This window comes from Rhipicephalus microplus, chromosome 9 (genome assembly GCF_043290135.1).
Source record: "Rhipicephalus microplus isolate Deutch F79 chromosome 9, USDA_Rmic, whole genome shotgun sequence".
Taxonomy (NCBI): Eukaryota; Metazoa; Arthropoda; class Arachnida; order Ixodida; family Ixodidae; genus Rhipicephalus; species Rhipicephalus microplus.
Genome location: NC_134708.1, coordinates 60,899,418 through 60,916,030, shown reverse-complemented (window position 1 = coordinate 60,916,030; position 16,613 = coordinate 60,899,418). Strand labels below are relative to the sequence as shown.

Genomic DNA, 16,613 nt, shown 5'->3' with positions numbered 1-16,613 from the left:
GGGGCGCATACCCGCTTATGATACCCGGAAGCATTGGATCCTGGACATTAAAGTCCTGACAAAGAACATCTCCATGGTTAGAAGTAAAATTTCGCCACAGGAAATTAGGAATAAACATAGTCCACTGTACCCCATGTGCGGCTTACATTTCGCTCTTCTCCGATTAGACGTATGCCCGACCGCTGCACGTACGAACTACTCCTATAATATAAAACCCATGCCCTAAGAAACGGAAGACGATGTGACAACCTGGCGGACTACTTGGTGCAGCATTACTTGTACAGAACCTGTGGCGAGAAGCAGCGCACCGGTAGCGCTGCCACCCATACCGGAACCCTTAATGAAACAATATAGTGGTGTTAGTAAAAAGAAATCTGCTTTGACAGCTAAAGTACACCTCCTTGTACTCGTGAGGGCAAAGAACATGGAAGTGCTCTTTGTCTTCGATCTCGTTAACCTGACTGGCTAATGAGGAAAACAGGCTTCTTAAGGTCGTGAAGCGAAACGGAAATCCGGTTTTGTCTCCCTGGATGAAAAGAACTCAGTAGAGAAGACAAGAACAAAAAAGAAATTTGACCCCTATCAGCATGTTCGACTGCGAATGTCGTCGAAAGACGATAGCCTTCCATCTGGAGAGAGGGAATAAAACATTCATTGGGTGTTCTGCGCAAGAAAATTAGTGAATGAGATTCGGGAGGCGTTCGATGCGCTCAGCTAGTAAGTCGCACCACTGTATCGTCTTAGCAGAGCGCGGGAAAGATCCACTTCTTCATGCGTAACTTTGTATTGTCAGCTTAGCGTGTTAAAGATTACGTTTTTTAGAATTACTTACGTATGACTTTTATAGTGTGAAGAAATACGCCACAGTATATTGACGTGCTGATATTCTTCCTCAAACATGTGCGAAATAACATTTTTTTTCTAATCTGCAGATCTCCAATCTAGCGCAGGGTTACAAATCAAACTTCAGCACTTGGGTAATATTCGTTCTTTGCGTCTGTCAATATTTGTGACCGTCTGTCAATTCACTGTTTTCTCAAAGAACTTGAAGTGTAACCACGTGGAATGTCAGAGGAAGCCATTTGCGATGCGTACGGAAAAGAACAGGGAAAAGGAATTCTGAGGTTTCCGCATGTTTCTCTTTACTCGCGGCTCATTAGATCACCCCGCTTCCGTGTTTTCATCCAAGTCACGTTCTCCGACAGCATCGTCGCGACGACCCCCTTTCTCGCGTTGTCCCGCAGCAGCTTTCGCTCCTGTTTCTGGAGGAGCGTGCTATACGAATCACAACACCGGTGCTTGCGTCACTCAGGCGGCACGTACAGTATGCGAAAATAGCCGCGTTGGACCTCGGCCGAAAGCTCGTTATTTAAATTATAACTACGCAAACACTGGCCACGGCTCTCAGCGCACAGTGTTTGTCAAATGAATACAAAATACTTCGCTATGTATGAGTACAAACAAGGGACAGAAGCAGCGACCACTTCCTTTCTGGAGTGTTGCACAGGAGTACGGGAGCAGACGTCGCAGACTTGGCAGTGCATTTTTTGGGGACTCATGAGTATGAGCAGCCCAGAGGGGATTATGGGCCTTTATCATGCTGCACAGAACAAATTTTGGCGCTGAAAACTATTACAGGCGGATTTGAAAAAATATAGAAATGAATTAAAGTCAGCTCTTAGCTGAGAAGGTGTTGTGTGATGTCTATTACCTGTTTAATAGTTTTTGAGCCCAACGGTGGCTCAACTGACGCGGGGCTCGGATGGTGACCTGAAAGATGTGGGTTCAATCACGGCCGTTGCGGTCGCATTTCGATGAAGTCTAAATGATAGATAACCAGTGCAGCGTGTGACGTCAGTGTGTAGTACACTCATTCAAGTGGCAGTGCATTGTCACTAAGCTGGACTATGTGTACTGCCACGGCCAGTGGCAGTACACCTAACGGTATAATTGTGCACCACGCTCTATTATCCTGAGGCTCCTCACAACGGTGTCTCTCACAGATTGAGTCACTTTGAGAAGCAAAACGCCATATTATTGTAAACATTCTCAGCACTAGTCAAGTTGTAAGTTTTGTTGAGGAAGGTTCAATACATTAACTGAAGAATGTCGAATCAGATAGCTTTCACGTTCAAGTTGTCCTAGGCAAATGCTTTTGTCGTAAAAAACCTCGATGGAATATTATATCTTGACAGATCTGGCTTCTCATTAACAAACCTACGAACAGTTTAGAATGAACCTGTTACAACAGATCACTTTCCTTTCTCGTGCCACCGTTTCGCCTTACTCCGCCGAATGTTTCTTGAAAGGCCGGCTGCTAGGCTGGATTATCATTTATTACAGCTAACCTGTTATCCTTCGGAGACGGTTTGGTAGAAGCCCCAGTGTTGTTCTGTCTGGGCTACACAAATTCATTCAGGCAACCGGAAGGTTACGTTGCTAGCAATGCCACTTGATGGATACAATTTTTTTTCTATTCTTTTTAATATACTTTATATCTGGCTTTTTGAAGCATTTTCTTTTTCGCACTTCTTTATTTACGTTACGTTTAGTCCTTCTCTATGCTTTTTTGTGTTGCATCAATTTCAACAATCATTGATAAAGAACTGCCCTGCCATGGTGGTCTAGTGGATAAGGTACTCGGCTGCTGACCCACAGGTCGCGGGATCGAATCCCGGCTGCAGCGGCTACATTTACGATGGAGGCGGAAATGTTGTAGGCCCGTGTGCTCAGATTTGGGTGCACGTTAAAGAACCTCAGGTGGTCGAAATTTCCGAAGCCCTTCACTACGGCGTCTCTCATAATCATATGGTGGTTTTGGGAAGTTAAACCCCACATATCAATCAATTGATAAAGAACAGGGTAGCCTATCCCCTTTGTAGGTAAACCAAGTTCTTTTAGGCGTCAAAACAAAACAATTGCATAGGTGACCCCGTGAGCTTCTATCACGTGTCATTCGGCAAGCATTATCTCTACCGCAAGCACTTTCGAGTATTCGACACTTACCAGTCAGGCTGAGGTGGGCCCCCGGATGGACTATCTGTCCGGCCAGCGGCAGGAAGACCAGCGGTATCTGCTCCATCGGCGCCCCGGGACGCACGAAGGCTCCGAGTCGGCACTCGCCCAGGTCTCGCACGCACGTCCGTATGTCCTCGCGGTACGTGTGGTGTGACGGCGCGCACTGACACCGGCACTCGTCGTTGTCCCCGCCGGGGGCTTGCCAGGCGTCCGGGCCGCAGCCCCCGCAGTCCCTGAAGAGGTCGCCCCCGTGGTGACGCGAGACGTCCAGATCGACTCCTTCGGCGACGACCGCAGACGAAGACGTCCTCGCACTCATCGCGAGGTGTCCCAGAAGAAGCGAGGCCGCGAAGAAGGCAAACATGCTTCCATTATGTATCGTCACACCTCAGTAGCTTCACGCGTCTGCACTCGGAAGAGCGGCGTGAGACGATGTGAAGAGGGGACGTTGCGTCAGGTTTGTTGCAAGACGGATTACTACATTTAAGCAATAACTCGGTCGGACGTGCCATGATGCAGTTAGATAAATAGGAATAAGAAGAAAGGGGAAGCATGGTAACCGGAAGTCTCTGTAGTGACACCCTGTGAACTATATGCCTGAGCTGTGATGGACGACGCAACTCCTCAGATGATGAACGATGGTTCTAGAACGAGTGATAGCTGAAGAGCAGTTCCTTAAATAGCAGTTCCGAAACTCTGCTATGAAAGGAAGTGTATCGCCGTGTCCACTCAATCAGCAAACTTTGCGTTCTTCGAAAACACGATTGCCTGTGTAGACAAAGAAGATCCTCGGATGCGTTTTTTTTTTAGTTTATGACCATGCAATCATCACTTCGCTGCGACCGGGAGTGAGTTCTGGGAGGGAAATTCCTGACCCACTTCGTAGGCCACCATTTCTTCGAGCGACCTTTATATGCCCCGGTACTTAATTACGATAAGTGGCGTCAATGTCTGCTGCCGTCCCGCACCCATTGTCGCGTAAACTGAAAGAACAAAGCGGGCTCGTACGTCGTTCTAAAAATTACTCACGCGGTGACAATCATGAGCAGTTCGCCCTATAAAAGAAAAAAAAAAGACTGTGGACGAGTTGCCTGAAGTTATACGTTTTTTTGGCACAGGTGTTGGTTTCGGCACTTGGAAACAGAAAGGAATCACCGAGTCTCCTTCCAACGAGTTTGTCTCAAGTGAACACGTCGGGAAGTGGAGAAGGCGCACACCTCCGTCGAGCATCCATCTAGTAGCAGCACACAGGGCCGTCACAGAACCCTTTCACGTTCACTGGCACACAAACACAGTAGGCATGCAGATAACGACGTTGGCGACGACATTCTTGGAAGGCTTCACTCAAATACGTTAAGAGCATCGACGTCACCAGGCCTATACTACCACTGCACACTCCAGGCTCCCCCTGACACTCCACTCGATATGGTGCCCGATACAGCCTTTGGACCATCGACGCTGCCGCTACTTCGGACCTAGCGGTTCTCAGAGTGTTTCCCGGGTGCGGCACCGAATTCGATACGGCCGCCACCGGCAGGAGCTTCTCGTTCCGCTCGAACGGTTCGTCCGCCCTCTCGGCTTCTCCTCCCGTGCGGGTCATCACCTCGGCGCCTTGACCTTGGCGTGGGATGCCTCGCGCAACGGGACTTTCTCGCCGCGCTGCGAACGACAGCGTCCGCATCGCCGCGCTGCCGCCCGAAACAGGTTGCCCGCTGCGCGAGTTCGGCACGCGAACAAAAGACCCGCCTCCTCCGCCTCCTCACCTCCGAACAAACTTCTTAGCGCTAGGTGAGGAGAACCGGTCCATTCTATCGACGGCCGCGCTGCTCGGCTGAATAAAATGGATCGCTGAACTGAATCCTGTCAGCGAACACATTCTCACCTTCTTCGGTTTGGCAAGTCTTCCTCTCCAGAACAACAACACAAAACAAACAAAAGCTAAGAAGAAAAAGTAGACGAGGAGGAAAGGGGGTGAAAATTGTTTCGGCCGCTGCCGGCAAAAGAACGAGTACAGCACGGAACGGCAGAGTTTTCTCCTCTGTGGAAGAAGGTGAAGTGTGTGCTTGGGGGGGGGGGGGGGCACCAAGCGTTTCGCGTGTAGGTCCTTAAACGCAGTCACCCGAGTGGAAAGCCCCGAGTTCGACCCTTTTCCCTCTCCCTCATTCCTCTCTCTTGCTGCCTATTGCGATGTTTTGAGTTTCGCCCAAGAGAACGTTCTCTACTCCGAAGCGTTCTGCTGAGTGGCTACCACCAGCTGTTGTCGACACATCCATGCGGGATCTCTCCTCGAATACTCGCGACCACCCCTGTAACTTGGGTTAACCCAAAATTAGTATGGAAGGGCAAGATGGTTTGACGGATACGACTAGCTGATCGTGACATGAATAATCTCCCAATCCCTTCTCGCATCTTCACGTCAATCACTTTCTGTCAGACAGAGGCACATACCTGCGGGCGGGTATGCCAAAAAAAGAAGAATTCTCAAGAATACGAAGAATCAGTACATGAAAGAAAAAAAACGACTGATGGAAAGGCAGTTGATGGCGTGCCGTTGAGGAGAAAACGGGCTGGGGAAGAGAACGGAGCGTCACTGACAGCGGCTGAGGGTGCAGTAGACAAGGATTCTCAGAGATCTCGACGAAGCTCGCGTGTCCGCCGCTCCATCGCCCGTGGCACACGCTACGCTTTAGACAGCCCTTTTCGTCGGCGCACCGGAGCGCGACGTTGAAGATTGCTCTAACCATGCCCGAGGCTCCCACATTGCAACTCTCCCGTTAACTCTTGGGCGCACGGAACACCTGCAAGGTGTTGCCCAGCGCCAGCGCCGAGGGTTCAAGTGGAAAACGCTTTACGTGGTGGCGTCAGTCAGGTGTGCAAGGTCGCGGTGTTATGGCGTGCTTGCGCTCCGAACTCTCCCCAACTCCGTAACGCTTGGATTCGGCTCGCGAAACGTAATAGCGATGGGCTGCCTGCCTTTTGTGTGCTTCCCCGTTTGTGAGGTGGCAAATACGTGCAAGGACGTCCGACGGATCTTTTCTCGAGATCGCTCTCTTCCTGGTCGGTGGCAACTGCCCCGTGAAAGATAGAAAAAAACAAAAACAAAACAAACAATACACGACTTCTCCTGAGTATACCGTGTTGGTCTGCTGGAGGAAATCAAACAGGTGACGCTGGCTGCGGCGTCACTTGCACTGCCCGGAACATGCGCGATGCCGAAAGGGAACGAACTGCACTCTGCGAAGAGTGTACGCTTGACCTGCACCGAAGTTCGCTGCAAAGAGTCTCGCACTTTCCAGGTTTTCCCACGCTCGTTTGTATATAAATCTCTTTCCTTACAACACCGGTGCCTCGTCATGAACAGTTGCACTTTGCGAGAGCTTTACAAGAGTGGAAACTTGGGCTAGTTGGTGCGTAGTCATATTTGCAAGATGTTTCAGCGCGCGAACAAAGGAAAAAGGACAGGGTAGACAGAAAGAGCGCTGACTTCCAACTAACTTTATTTGACAGAGTGGCAAGAATATATACTGCTAAAAAGGATGATAACAGAGCATGAAGGTAAAAGGCACGCTTAATCTACACATCAGTAACAAAACACGTGTGACAGGTCCTCTATTGCCTCAAAGCCCAGCTAGGTAATCACGTTCAGCCTGTGATAAAGCAATCGATGATGTGCTTACACATTTATCTCCTAGCAAGTGTATTTTCTGCGGCAGCAAGTGTATTTTCTGCGCAAGCAAGTGTGGCTAGCAAGCAAGTGGCTAGCAAGTGTATTTTCTGCGGGAGCTTTACAAGCTCCCGCAGAAAACGTCTCTCAGACGTTCAGAGCAAGACGTTGCGCTGTCGTAGAACCACTTAATGAATATGCAGCAAAATAGAGAAAGATAAGCGAGAAAGAATTAAACGACTCTACGTTCAAAAGCATTCTCCTTAAGGAGAATTCAGGAAGCGTCATTCGTGATCCACTTCGGAGCACAAAAGGAGTATTAGAGTGGGTCAGTGACGCGAAGACGGGGCTGTCAGCTCCCGTGGAAGGGGCTCGTCTCACAAAAAGCATTGTATTTTTCACACATCGTAACGTCCATTACGACAGAGAGAAAAAAAAATGCGGCAAATGGAACGAGAAAAAGGTGGATTCTTTGTCGGGCTGGCGTAGGCGTCATGCCCAGTGACGGGAGCCTTTTCACGCGATTGTGTTCTGTATAAGAAGAGAACGCACTCAAGTAGCCGGCGCACCGTCAACTTCGCGGCTGGCCAAATGACCTAACGAAATAGGCTGGCCTGGTATAGAGGTGCTTCTTTATAAGCGACGCCCAGGAGAAGCGTAAAACTCAGAATTGGCCAGATGTAGGCATGCGCAGCCAGGTAGCACGCGAATATTGACGGTGGTAGAATCAAGGCCACAAGAGACAGGGTTAGAAGGGAGGAACAAAAAGAAAAACAAAAGCCTGTTGCTCGCCTTGTAGGGGCAGCAAAAATATTTAGGCCTATTTTTTTTTACGAGTGAGTGCTACTGTTTTTCTTAGGAAAGTAGTAAACACACAATGAGGCGACGCTCATCATTTCCTCGAATGCTCGTTGTACACTAATTGGTCAGGCACATGAAACTCGCTGCACGTGTTAAGAATTCTATTGAGAACTGCTGATATGAATCGTTATGCATACAAGTGTTTACAAAGCAACCAACAACAAAATGAGATTTTCGACCCGAGTAAACATCAACGGCCAGTTTGTGCAGTGGCCCTATACTGCTAACAACCACCCGAGACCACGTAGTTATTTTCCACAGGCAGACATTCTTCGCACGAAGCACCGGGTGCGATGTTGTATTTTAGGCGCACTAAAGGCCATTTTTTTTCGAGCATTTCTTCGTAGCGGAGATAACTGCATCGTAACCTCCCTTCTCGACTGTTAGCGGATTTGTATCCAAACTGAACGACTGCATATTCGTACGTGCAAGAACCGATTGCGTAGGCCCGTATCTCCAAGTTCTGCAGAATGACCGCAATACGTAACGAGGCATGCATGCATGCTAATTACAAGTTCAAGCAGTCACATAGGGGTACACTCGGGAGAGATAACGAGCAACGAACGCCGATGCAAAATAATAAAAAAAAGATGTTTGACACGTGCACGTTATGGAGGCACGTAAATCGTAGCTAGCAAGAACGTTGAAGTCAGAACGCTTGAAGAACGAAGCTAATTAATGCGCAAAATGGTCCTTAAGTAGCAACAATTAAGAAGAGCATTGAGCAATTATCCAGCCTTCATCGTGAAAAATAGCGCGGGTACACGGGGCAACAAGGACAACAGGACTTTGCGCTGGTCCGCGCAGTGTTATTGGGCAGTGTAAAGTCCTGCTGTCTTTGTTGCCCCGTGTATACCCACGCTATCTCTTACGAAGAAGCCATGTCAACGAGATCAAGTTTATACCTTTTTAAAGTAAATTTATCCGGTATACTTTCAACGATCATTGTGCGAAAAAGCAGGTGGAGAGATAACCCAAGATAATTTTGAATGTAATAAATAAAACTTGGTATACGCACATTTGCATTGCTGCAATACAGACGACTCGGTGAACGTCTCGGTTGGTTGGTAGAAGCTTTTATGGGAGGACCTTCATGTTAATGATGCGGGATATACGCTCCCACGTTGGAATGTTCGCGCCTCGCCTACGGTGGCCGCTTAGGTGGGCCTGCTTGACAACCCAGATCTGGTCGACGAATTCTGAGCTGTGCCGTTGGTCCACTTCACCGAGAAAACAACAGAATTGATGCATTTAGTATTTCTGTTTCAGTTTCAGGGCGTGTGGTCGAGTTTATCAGGTTCTATACAGCAGCCCTTGCTAGTGCTGTCATGACAGATCTGAGGGTCGAATGTGTGATAAGCTTGCTGTTTTCAATAAAGGTCAGTCTGAACAAACCATTTCGATGCAAATGTGGTGCAACCCTACGACGACGTTGCCGCGTTGGGTGAAAAGCTGCATTATAATCAAGTTTCAAACGGCCCGAATCATACACATTTTGTGTGCCCCTCGCTCGCAACTGCGCTCTTTTGTTTTTTCTTTCGCAAAACGTTCAAGTATAGACTTGAATCCCTCCGGATTCATCCGGTTTTGTCGTGCGCCGGGAGCAGCCTCTTCGGGCGTACAACACCCCGTAAGGCTCCCTTCGTGTTTGATTTATTTCTTTTTTTTTCTGAAGAGGGGTGTGTGACAGGTGTGGGCGTACTTCTTGCATACATAATTATCGTGGCTGCCATCGTAGACGGAAAAAAAAACCTTTGATCCCGCTTTCTGAACCGTCCCTGTCGGTTGCAGCAGCAGTTCAAGTGAGTGCACTTGTCGCGGGGTGCTGCCGTCAATGCCATATACCTGGACCAATACGGAAGTGCGTCGGCTAATAAAAAAAAGAAAAAAACATTCATTTGATTACTGCCTGCGGATAGAGTACGCCCGTGGAAATCCCTGTGGCATTCGCACCGGTGACTCGCGAAGAAGAACAGGAAGACAAAAAGTTATAGGCACTTCACTTTTTCTTATTAATTTTTTTGCATGCAGAAAGAGTTTGACATGCACTTGACAACATTTCATACCGCCGCCACCTCCACCATTCAATAACTTTAGGGCTGGTAATTTTACTGGTTGTATAAAATACGTATGTCAAATAGAAACAAAAAGGACAAAAAAAAGCGCAACCCTATTTTACTTCCGCGTTGCACGCTTCTGGCTGCCAAATCAGTCGTCTGGCTGCCAAATCTGCCGTTCCGATTGGCTTCTGCTTTTCCTCAAACTTCCTGGGACTCGTAATCGCACTGACCTCACAGTGATCGTACGAACCGCCAGTTGCTAAATACGAAGCACTAGCGAACCGTCGAAGTGAAGCCGACTGAACGCCGGCATGGGCCGGCTGCGCGGGAATCCCCCCAAGAGATAGTTATGACCGCTGTCGCATGGTGGCGCTATTATCTGTGGTAGTTGCGAATGTTCTATGCCCAATACCTATGATTTTCGCAGCCTTTGTGCTCATTTATGCTACCCGTGTTTAATGCTCAGCACCAACGAACATTACGCCCTGTATGTATATTCATCTGTGCTCCCACATCTTCTATGCTCACCGCATATGCTTTTTTTATGTTTTTTTCTGTTCATTCATTCATTCATTCATTCATTTGATTACCTCAAAGGTCCCGGTTGGGATATTACATGAGGGAGTGGGTATTACAAAGGCTAACAATATAATGGTAGTTATGATGGGATAGTTTCGATGAGCCGTTTAAATGCTTGGGTGTCGATGATGGTGGTGACTTCGGTGGGCAGGTCATTCCAGTCGTGGGCTGTGTGCAGGAAAAACGATTGATGAAAGGTCACAGTATGGGCTTGGGGTGGATATACTGCGTTACAGTGACTGATTCGGGAAATGCGGTAGGCTCTTCTGATGTATGGGTTATCTAAAGGCAAAGAATGGAAGAATTTATGATAAAGGTTAAGACGTGCGATTTTGCGGCGCTTAGCCAGATCGGATAAGTTAATCTCTGCTTTTAGTGCCGAGATGCTTGATGTGTATGAATAGTTAGACAGTATAAACCGTGCCGCACGATTCTGGACAGATTCGAGGGCGTAAGTGAGGTTATTGTGGTGAGGGTCAAAAATCGCGTTAGCATATTCTAGCTTTGGCCGGACAAAGGTTTCGAAGGCAACTTTTTTAATAGAAGGAGGAGCGAGCGAAAGGTTACGGCGTATATACCCCAGAGTACGATTAGCAGAATTGATTATGTGGTTAATATGACAGGTCCAAGTTAGGTCACGCGAGATGTACACACCAAGATATTTAAATGAATCGACTGTAGTAATCAGGTTGTTATTGATGCTGTAGTTATAAACAACGTGATGTTGACGACGGTGAATAGATATTAACACAGTTTTAGTTACATTCAAGGACATGAGCCAAGTGTTACACCAGTTCTGTATGCGGGTGAGGTCACATTGTAGTATGGAATGATCAGAGGGGTTATTAATTGTGCGGTAAACAACACAATCATCTGCGAATAGACGGATATGAGAAAAAATATTACAGGGGAGGTCATTAATGTATATCAAGAAGAGGAGGGGACCAAGTACGGTACCTTGCGGTACGCCTGAAAGGACGGGTGTTAAAGATGAAGAGCGTGAGTTAGCATAAACAAATTGCTGACGGTTGGTTAAAAATCCTCGTATCCAGTTTAAAACACAGGGGTGGATGTTAAGACGGGATAATTTTAATAAAAGACGACCATGGGGGACCTTGTCGAATGCCTTTTCGAAGTCTAAGAATATTGTGTCAGTCGGAATGTTACGGTCTAGGTTTACGTGTAGATCATGCAGAAAAAGAGCAAGTTGATTGTCACAGGAGTAATGTTTGCGAAAACCATGCTGACTTGGGTGAAAGAAATTTACAGATGTTAAGAAGTTAGCAGTATGCGAGTATATGATATGCTCCATTACTTTACAAGAGACGCTTGTTATAGAAATCGGACGGTAGTTACTCGGCGATGCTCGGCTTCCTTTCTTGAAGACTGGGATGACCTTGCCCACCTGCCAGTCATGTGGAACTGAACCGCTGTCGAGTGATTCCTGAAATATGAGCGACAAAAACTGGCTACACACATGTTTAGTATTTTTTAGCACATTAGCATTGATGCCGTCTACTGCCGTGGATGATGAGTTATTCAATGATTCAATGACTTTGACTATGCCACATAAATCAAATGTGATGTTTTGCATCAGCGGATATGCGGAAAATGGAAGATCGGGTAAACTGTCGGGTGGCTCATTAGTAAAAACAGAACTAAATACTGTGTTAAGAGAATCAGCAATTTCATTCTCAGGAATAGGAAGGCCAAAGCTATTATTAAGTGAAATCTCACTACATTGAGAGGGATTAATTGTTTTCCAAAATCGCTTCGGGTTATTTTGCAGCATAGCTGGTAGGGTGTTAGAATAGAACTTGTGCTTAGTTTCGATGGTTAGTTTATAATATTCTTTCTCCACTGCGTAATAATTCTGCCATGTGGAAGCACAGTTAGATCGTTTGGCAGCTCGAAATAGGCGTTTTTTCTTATTATTTAGTCGTTTGAGGGATACATTGAACCATGGGGAATTCATTTTCTCTGTTATTGTGATGGTAGGAATATAAATACGTATAAGACGATGCATCTCTGCTTTGAAAAGCAACCAATTCGACTCGAGAGAATTTAGCGGAAAATTAGCGGAAAAAGTGTCAAAGTATTCTGTTAATTCTCGGTTTATGCTAACGTAGTCTCCTTTATCGTAGAGAGTACGTGTTTTTCGATTTTTTTGTTTCTTTAGTACGTTGCAATAAAACGAGGCATGCACTGTTAGATGATCACTCAAGCCGCGCAAAAGGGTGATAGGCGTGAAGTTATCAGGATGCGTTGTTAACACAAGGTCCAAAACGTTGGACGAGTGATCAGTGATGCGCGTGGGATCAGTGACGAGCTGCGTTAAGCCGAATGTTATGCATGTGTTTAGGAAATCGCTTGCCGAGCTGCTGTTAGATAGTGAAGAAGCGGGATCAGACCAGTCAATGGAGGGAAAATTAAAATCGCCGAACAAAAGGACAGGGCTATTAGGGTACTTGTTTAATAATGTGTTCAGACCTTCATGAAATAAAGGCGTGAATGAACTGTTGAAATTAGGGGGCCGATAGCAGACACCAATGAGGATGTGCGGGTGTGTGGCTGTGCATCGAAGCCAAACCATTTCCAATGGTGAAGGAAGGTTTATAAGTGAACAATGCAGATTCCGGTTAGTGGCGATTAATACACCGCCACCGCGCGAGTAATCGGCTCTATCTTTCCGGAATATGTCAAAGTGTGAAAGAAAGGGGAGAATCTCGGAATTATCGATGGATGTGTTAAGCCACGTTTCTGTTTATAGTAAGACATCGCATGAAGATGAGCCTATTAAGCTGCACAGTGCATTGCGTTTGGGGATTACACTACGAATGTTAGCCAGTAAAAATGAGAGGGGCTTATTCCGTGAAGAAGGTTTATTTCGAGATCTCAATGATGGCTATTGGCGTTCTTCAACTACCCTATCAGTAATGTGGTCGTAATAGTAGGTTTTATCATTCGTGATAAGCTTTTCATGACGTAACCTGTATCGCATGTTCATCATTGTCCATAAGGCCCCTGCTTACCACCTGTGCTTTATGATCACCCGCGCTATGTTGTATGCTTACAATTTACGGTCTTATACCTTCCTTGTGTCCATATATGATCTTTATGTACCATGTCCGCAATTTGGGGCCTTCATATTCTTTATGTTCATATTTGATTTTTGTGTTCTATGCTCACCATTTCGTTTTCATGTTCTGTGCTCCCTAACTATGACCTTTACGTGCTGTAAGTTCAACGATGCTCCTGTGTATTTTATGCTCATTCGTACGCTTTAGCTTCAAGGCTCGCCACCACACGACAAAGGGCACAATCTGGTGTGATAGAAAAACGTGTACCTCCCTTAGCAAAAAGGGGAGACCACACGCGTGGGTCTAGAGAGTCTACCTTCTTACCTCGACATGAATATTTCGGTCGTCGCACTGTGGCCTCTATCGCCATGACTACCACAATACGGCATCAGGAAAAAAAAAGAAAACACTGCACTTTGATTGTACTTTGGTATACTGTGGCCGCGGCAAGGTTCTAGCGTATACCGGTTTCGATAGTTCCAGCCCCTTTCACCTAGAAAGACGTTGCCCGAGTCCCTGCGTGCGGAACCATAGAAGCATTACCGGCCTTATTGTAGCTGTTGCGTGCATATCTATAGCTTCTTCTACGTACGGTGCAAAAAGCGGTATTCTTGCATCAGTTTACTTCTTATCCTACTTCACATTCCTCACGGTTCGCCCACGAGTGTTATTTTGTTGCCCCTTCTCGTCTATTTTCGCGGTGGTCAGTGGTGCTACTACCACCAGCGCTGCTATTGGCAGGAGCTCGCAGGCAAGACATTAAAAAAAAGAAACTTAAAGCAAAAACAAAACAGCAGAAGGTTGTGTTGCTCTTATCGTCAAGTAAGGACTTGCCGCATATACGACTCACTTTTAAAGGGACACGTTAACACTTTTTTTTGGACCCCAGGACGTTTCGAAGGGAGCATTGTGATCGCCTAAGAGAGTTCGTTTGAGTCTTCAAAGAAAGTCGTATGTGCGGTAACCCAAGAGGTTTAGAGTGGAGAGTAGTTTGGCACGAGACACTCCTTGGCCATACCTGACCCTCGCGTCATAAGATACTGCATATCATTGCTGTCATCGTGCTGACAGAGGTAGATAGATAGATAGATAGATAGATAGATAGATAGATAGATAGATAGATAGATAGATAGATAGATGGTAGTCTTTTGTCCTTGCGTTACTCCACGTGACATCATTCTTTTGTCCTTGCACTTGTCCATTCACTTTGTTCTTTGTCGTTGTTCTTACTTCTACGCCTGTGAATTCCGTCCCAGCTGTGAACCAGCCAGCCCAAAAACAGACGCTAGTAGGCCTTGAACGTCGGTGTGTTATTACTTGACGGGGATTTTCTTTAAGCGTTCTGTCTTTTCAACAATCAAACTGTAACCGTTCGTCAATAACGCCAATTCTCGCCTTAGTTTATATTTGCGGACATACGCGGCTCAGCGTATTGAATATTTGGGAAGTAGCTGTGCCAGGGACACCGAAACTAGGATTCATTTTTTCAATCAATCAGTTCATTATTTGAAACAAAATGGAGCACAATGGGCACAGTTTATACAGTTGGGACCCTAGAACTTATCACGAGCTGTGAAAGGCCATGACAAATAATGTCATTTAAATCCATGTACAAGAATAATATATAAAGGTGTATACTAAATAAGGCACGCTATTATACAATGTGCAAAACTAAATTATAGACTGTGCAGTACAAAAAATTATAAAAAAGAAAAAAACATGTAAAAACATTCTTTACGTAGGTGTATGCAAAACGAAAGAAATCGTTATACAGTGAGTATAAAGAAAGTATGCACAACGTCAAATTCAACTGCCATAGAAATGAACACTAGGCAGGAAAGTCGCGCTGAGCCAGAACGACCTCATTCATTTTTCAGTTCTTTTTTTTTCTCATTTTTTACTTCGCAATCTTTTTTTCATGCACAAAAAGGGGACGCCACGCGTTTGTTGGAACAAATCGGGACAGAAAACCACTGTACACGACTGCATTCAAAGAGCGAAGGAAAGAAGGCGGGAACAAAACAGAAAACAAAAAGAAAGGAAGGAGCAACTAAGACATACTCTGTGGGTGAATTTTTACCTCCGCATGCCTTCCTCGATGACATCTTCCTAACGAGCGAAAAGGAAGTTGACAAAAGAAGCCATTTGGGCTGGAAGTAACTCGTATCGGCTCATGCTCCAGCGGCAGATAATAAAAAAAAAGAATCTGTAAGGAAACGTCAATAAGAACAGTGCTGCAAGGACAAGAAAAAAAAAAGAAACTGCAGTCAACCGCATAAGCAGACGCGCCTGACGTGGAGCTTAGAAAAGAAATATGTAAGGTGGCTTCCTGTGCTACTAGAAAACGTAGAGGAAAGTAAAAAAAAAAGCAATATGCATTCATGAAGGAGAACGGATGGTGACCCAGCGGAAGCCTTTTGGTGTTTATGCAGCCAAGCGCCTGCCTACTGACCATGTATACCTAGTTCGTCTCCGGGACAGTTAGTTACGCCTGAATACTGTGCGCAGTGTTTGAACTGAAAATAAACTAACTAAACATAGTTTACACAATGGGTCTTGTATAGTTTTGTTCAGTTTTCGGAATGTTCCCATGAGAGGACCCGAAATGACTCGCTTCTGAGCGTGACAACGTCAGGCCTGGAAACGGTGCCCATGCGACACCGCTCTCACGCTTGAAAGCGGTTACTTGCGCCCCAAAACTAATACCCCTGTCACACAGGTACCCACGAGTACCGTTTTACTCTCTCGTCCTTGCGACAATGGCGATGCGGTCCGTGTCACACGGCCATCCTTACGCAAACTAAGGTAAACGAAGCATTTTGCAAAGGGAGTTCGACCATCTTCCGTTGCAGCGGAACGAGGTACTCTCGTCCCCAGTAGTCTGCTGGTCAGAAAAAAAGATTTCGAGCACTATATTGCTCTACAGTGAAAACAGTAATACATTTTGGCAATATTTAACGTTTTTTTTGTTGTAGTACACATACCTAACAACTTAAGGGTTTCTTCACATATATATACACTCACCACAGTTCAGCTATACTCTACACGCCGATCCCCCCCCTCACAGTGGCTCGCGAGTAGGACCATGATATTTTGTCTGCACCTGCGGTTGTTGCCGTGTTTGCGTTTGGCCGTGCCGTGAGAGGCACGACTGACAGCACTGCATCATCGTCAGCACTGCATCATTGTGCGTTCACGAGGCAAGAAAACACAAGAAATTTCGTACACGGGCTACAAAACAAAGTGGCCAGCGTCGCTACAATTAGCGAGTGCTTTTTGAATTGAAATAATTTGTAAATGTTTGTTCGCTTCAGACCTACTTAGGCGTGTTTTTGTAAAATGCGTATAACG

The 16,613-nt window shown here is 46.2% G+C and overlaps 1 protein-coding gene across 1 annotated transcript in view; it reads right to left on the bottom strand.

Moving 5' to 3' along the window:
• LOC142772280 (uncharacterized) overlaps positions 1-3,782 on the bottom strand; it is a 41,810-nt gene extending 38,028 nt beyond the window's left edge. Inside the window, exon 1 of the mRNA XM_075874478.1 lies at positions 3,007-3,782. Coding sequence (XP_075730593.1) covers positions 3,007-3,382 — 376 coding nt within the window. The 5' untranslated portion in view covers positions 3,383-3,782. The remainder of the gene's footprint in view (positions 1-3,006) is intronic.
• Positions 3,783-16,613: the final 12,831 nt, after the last annotated feature.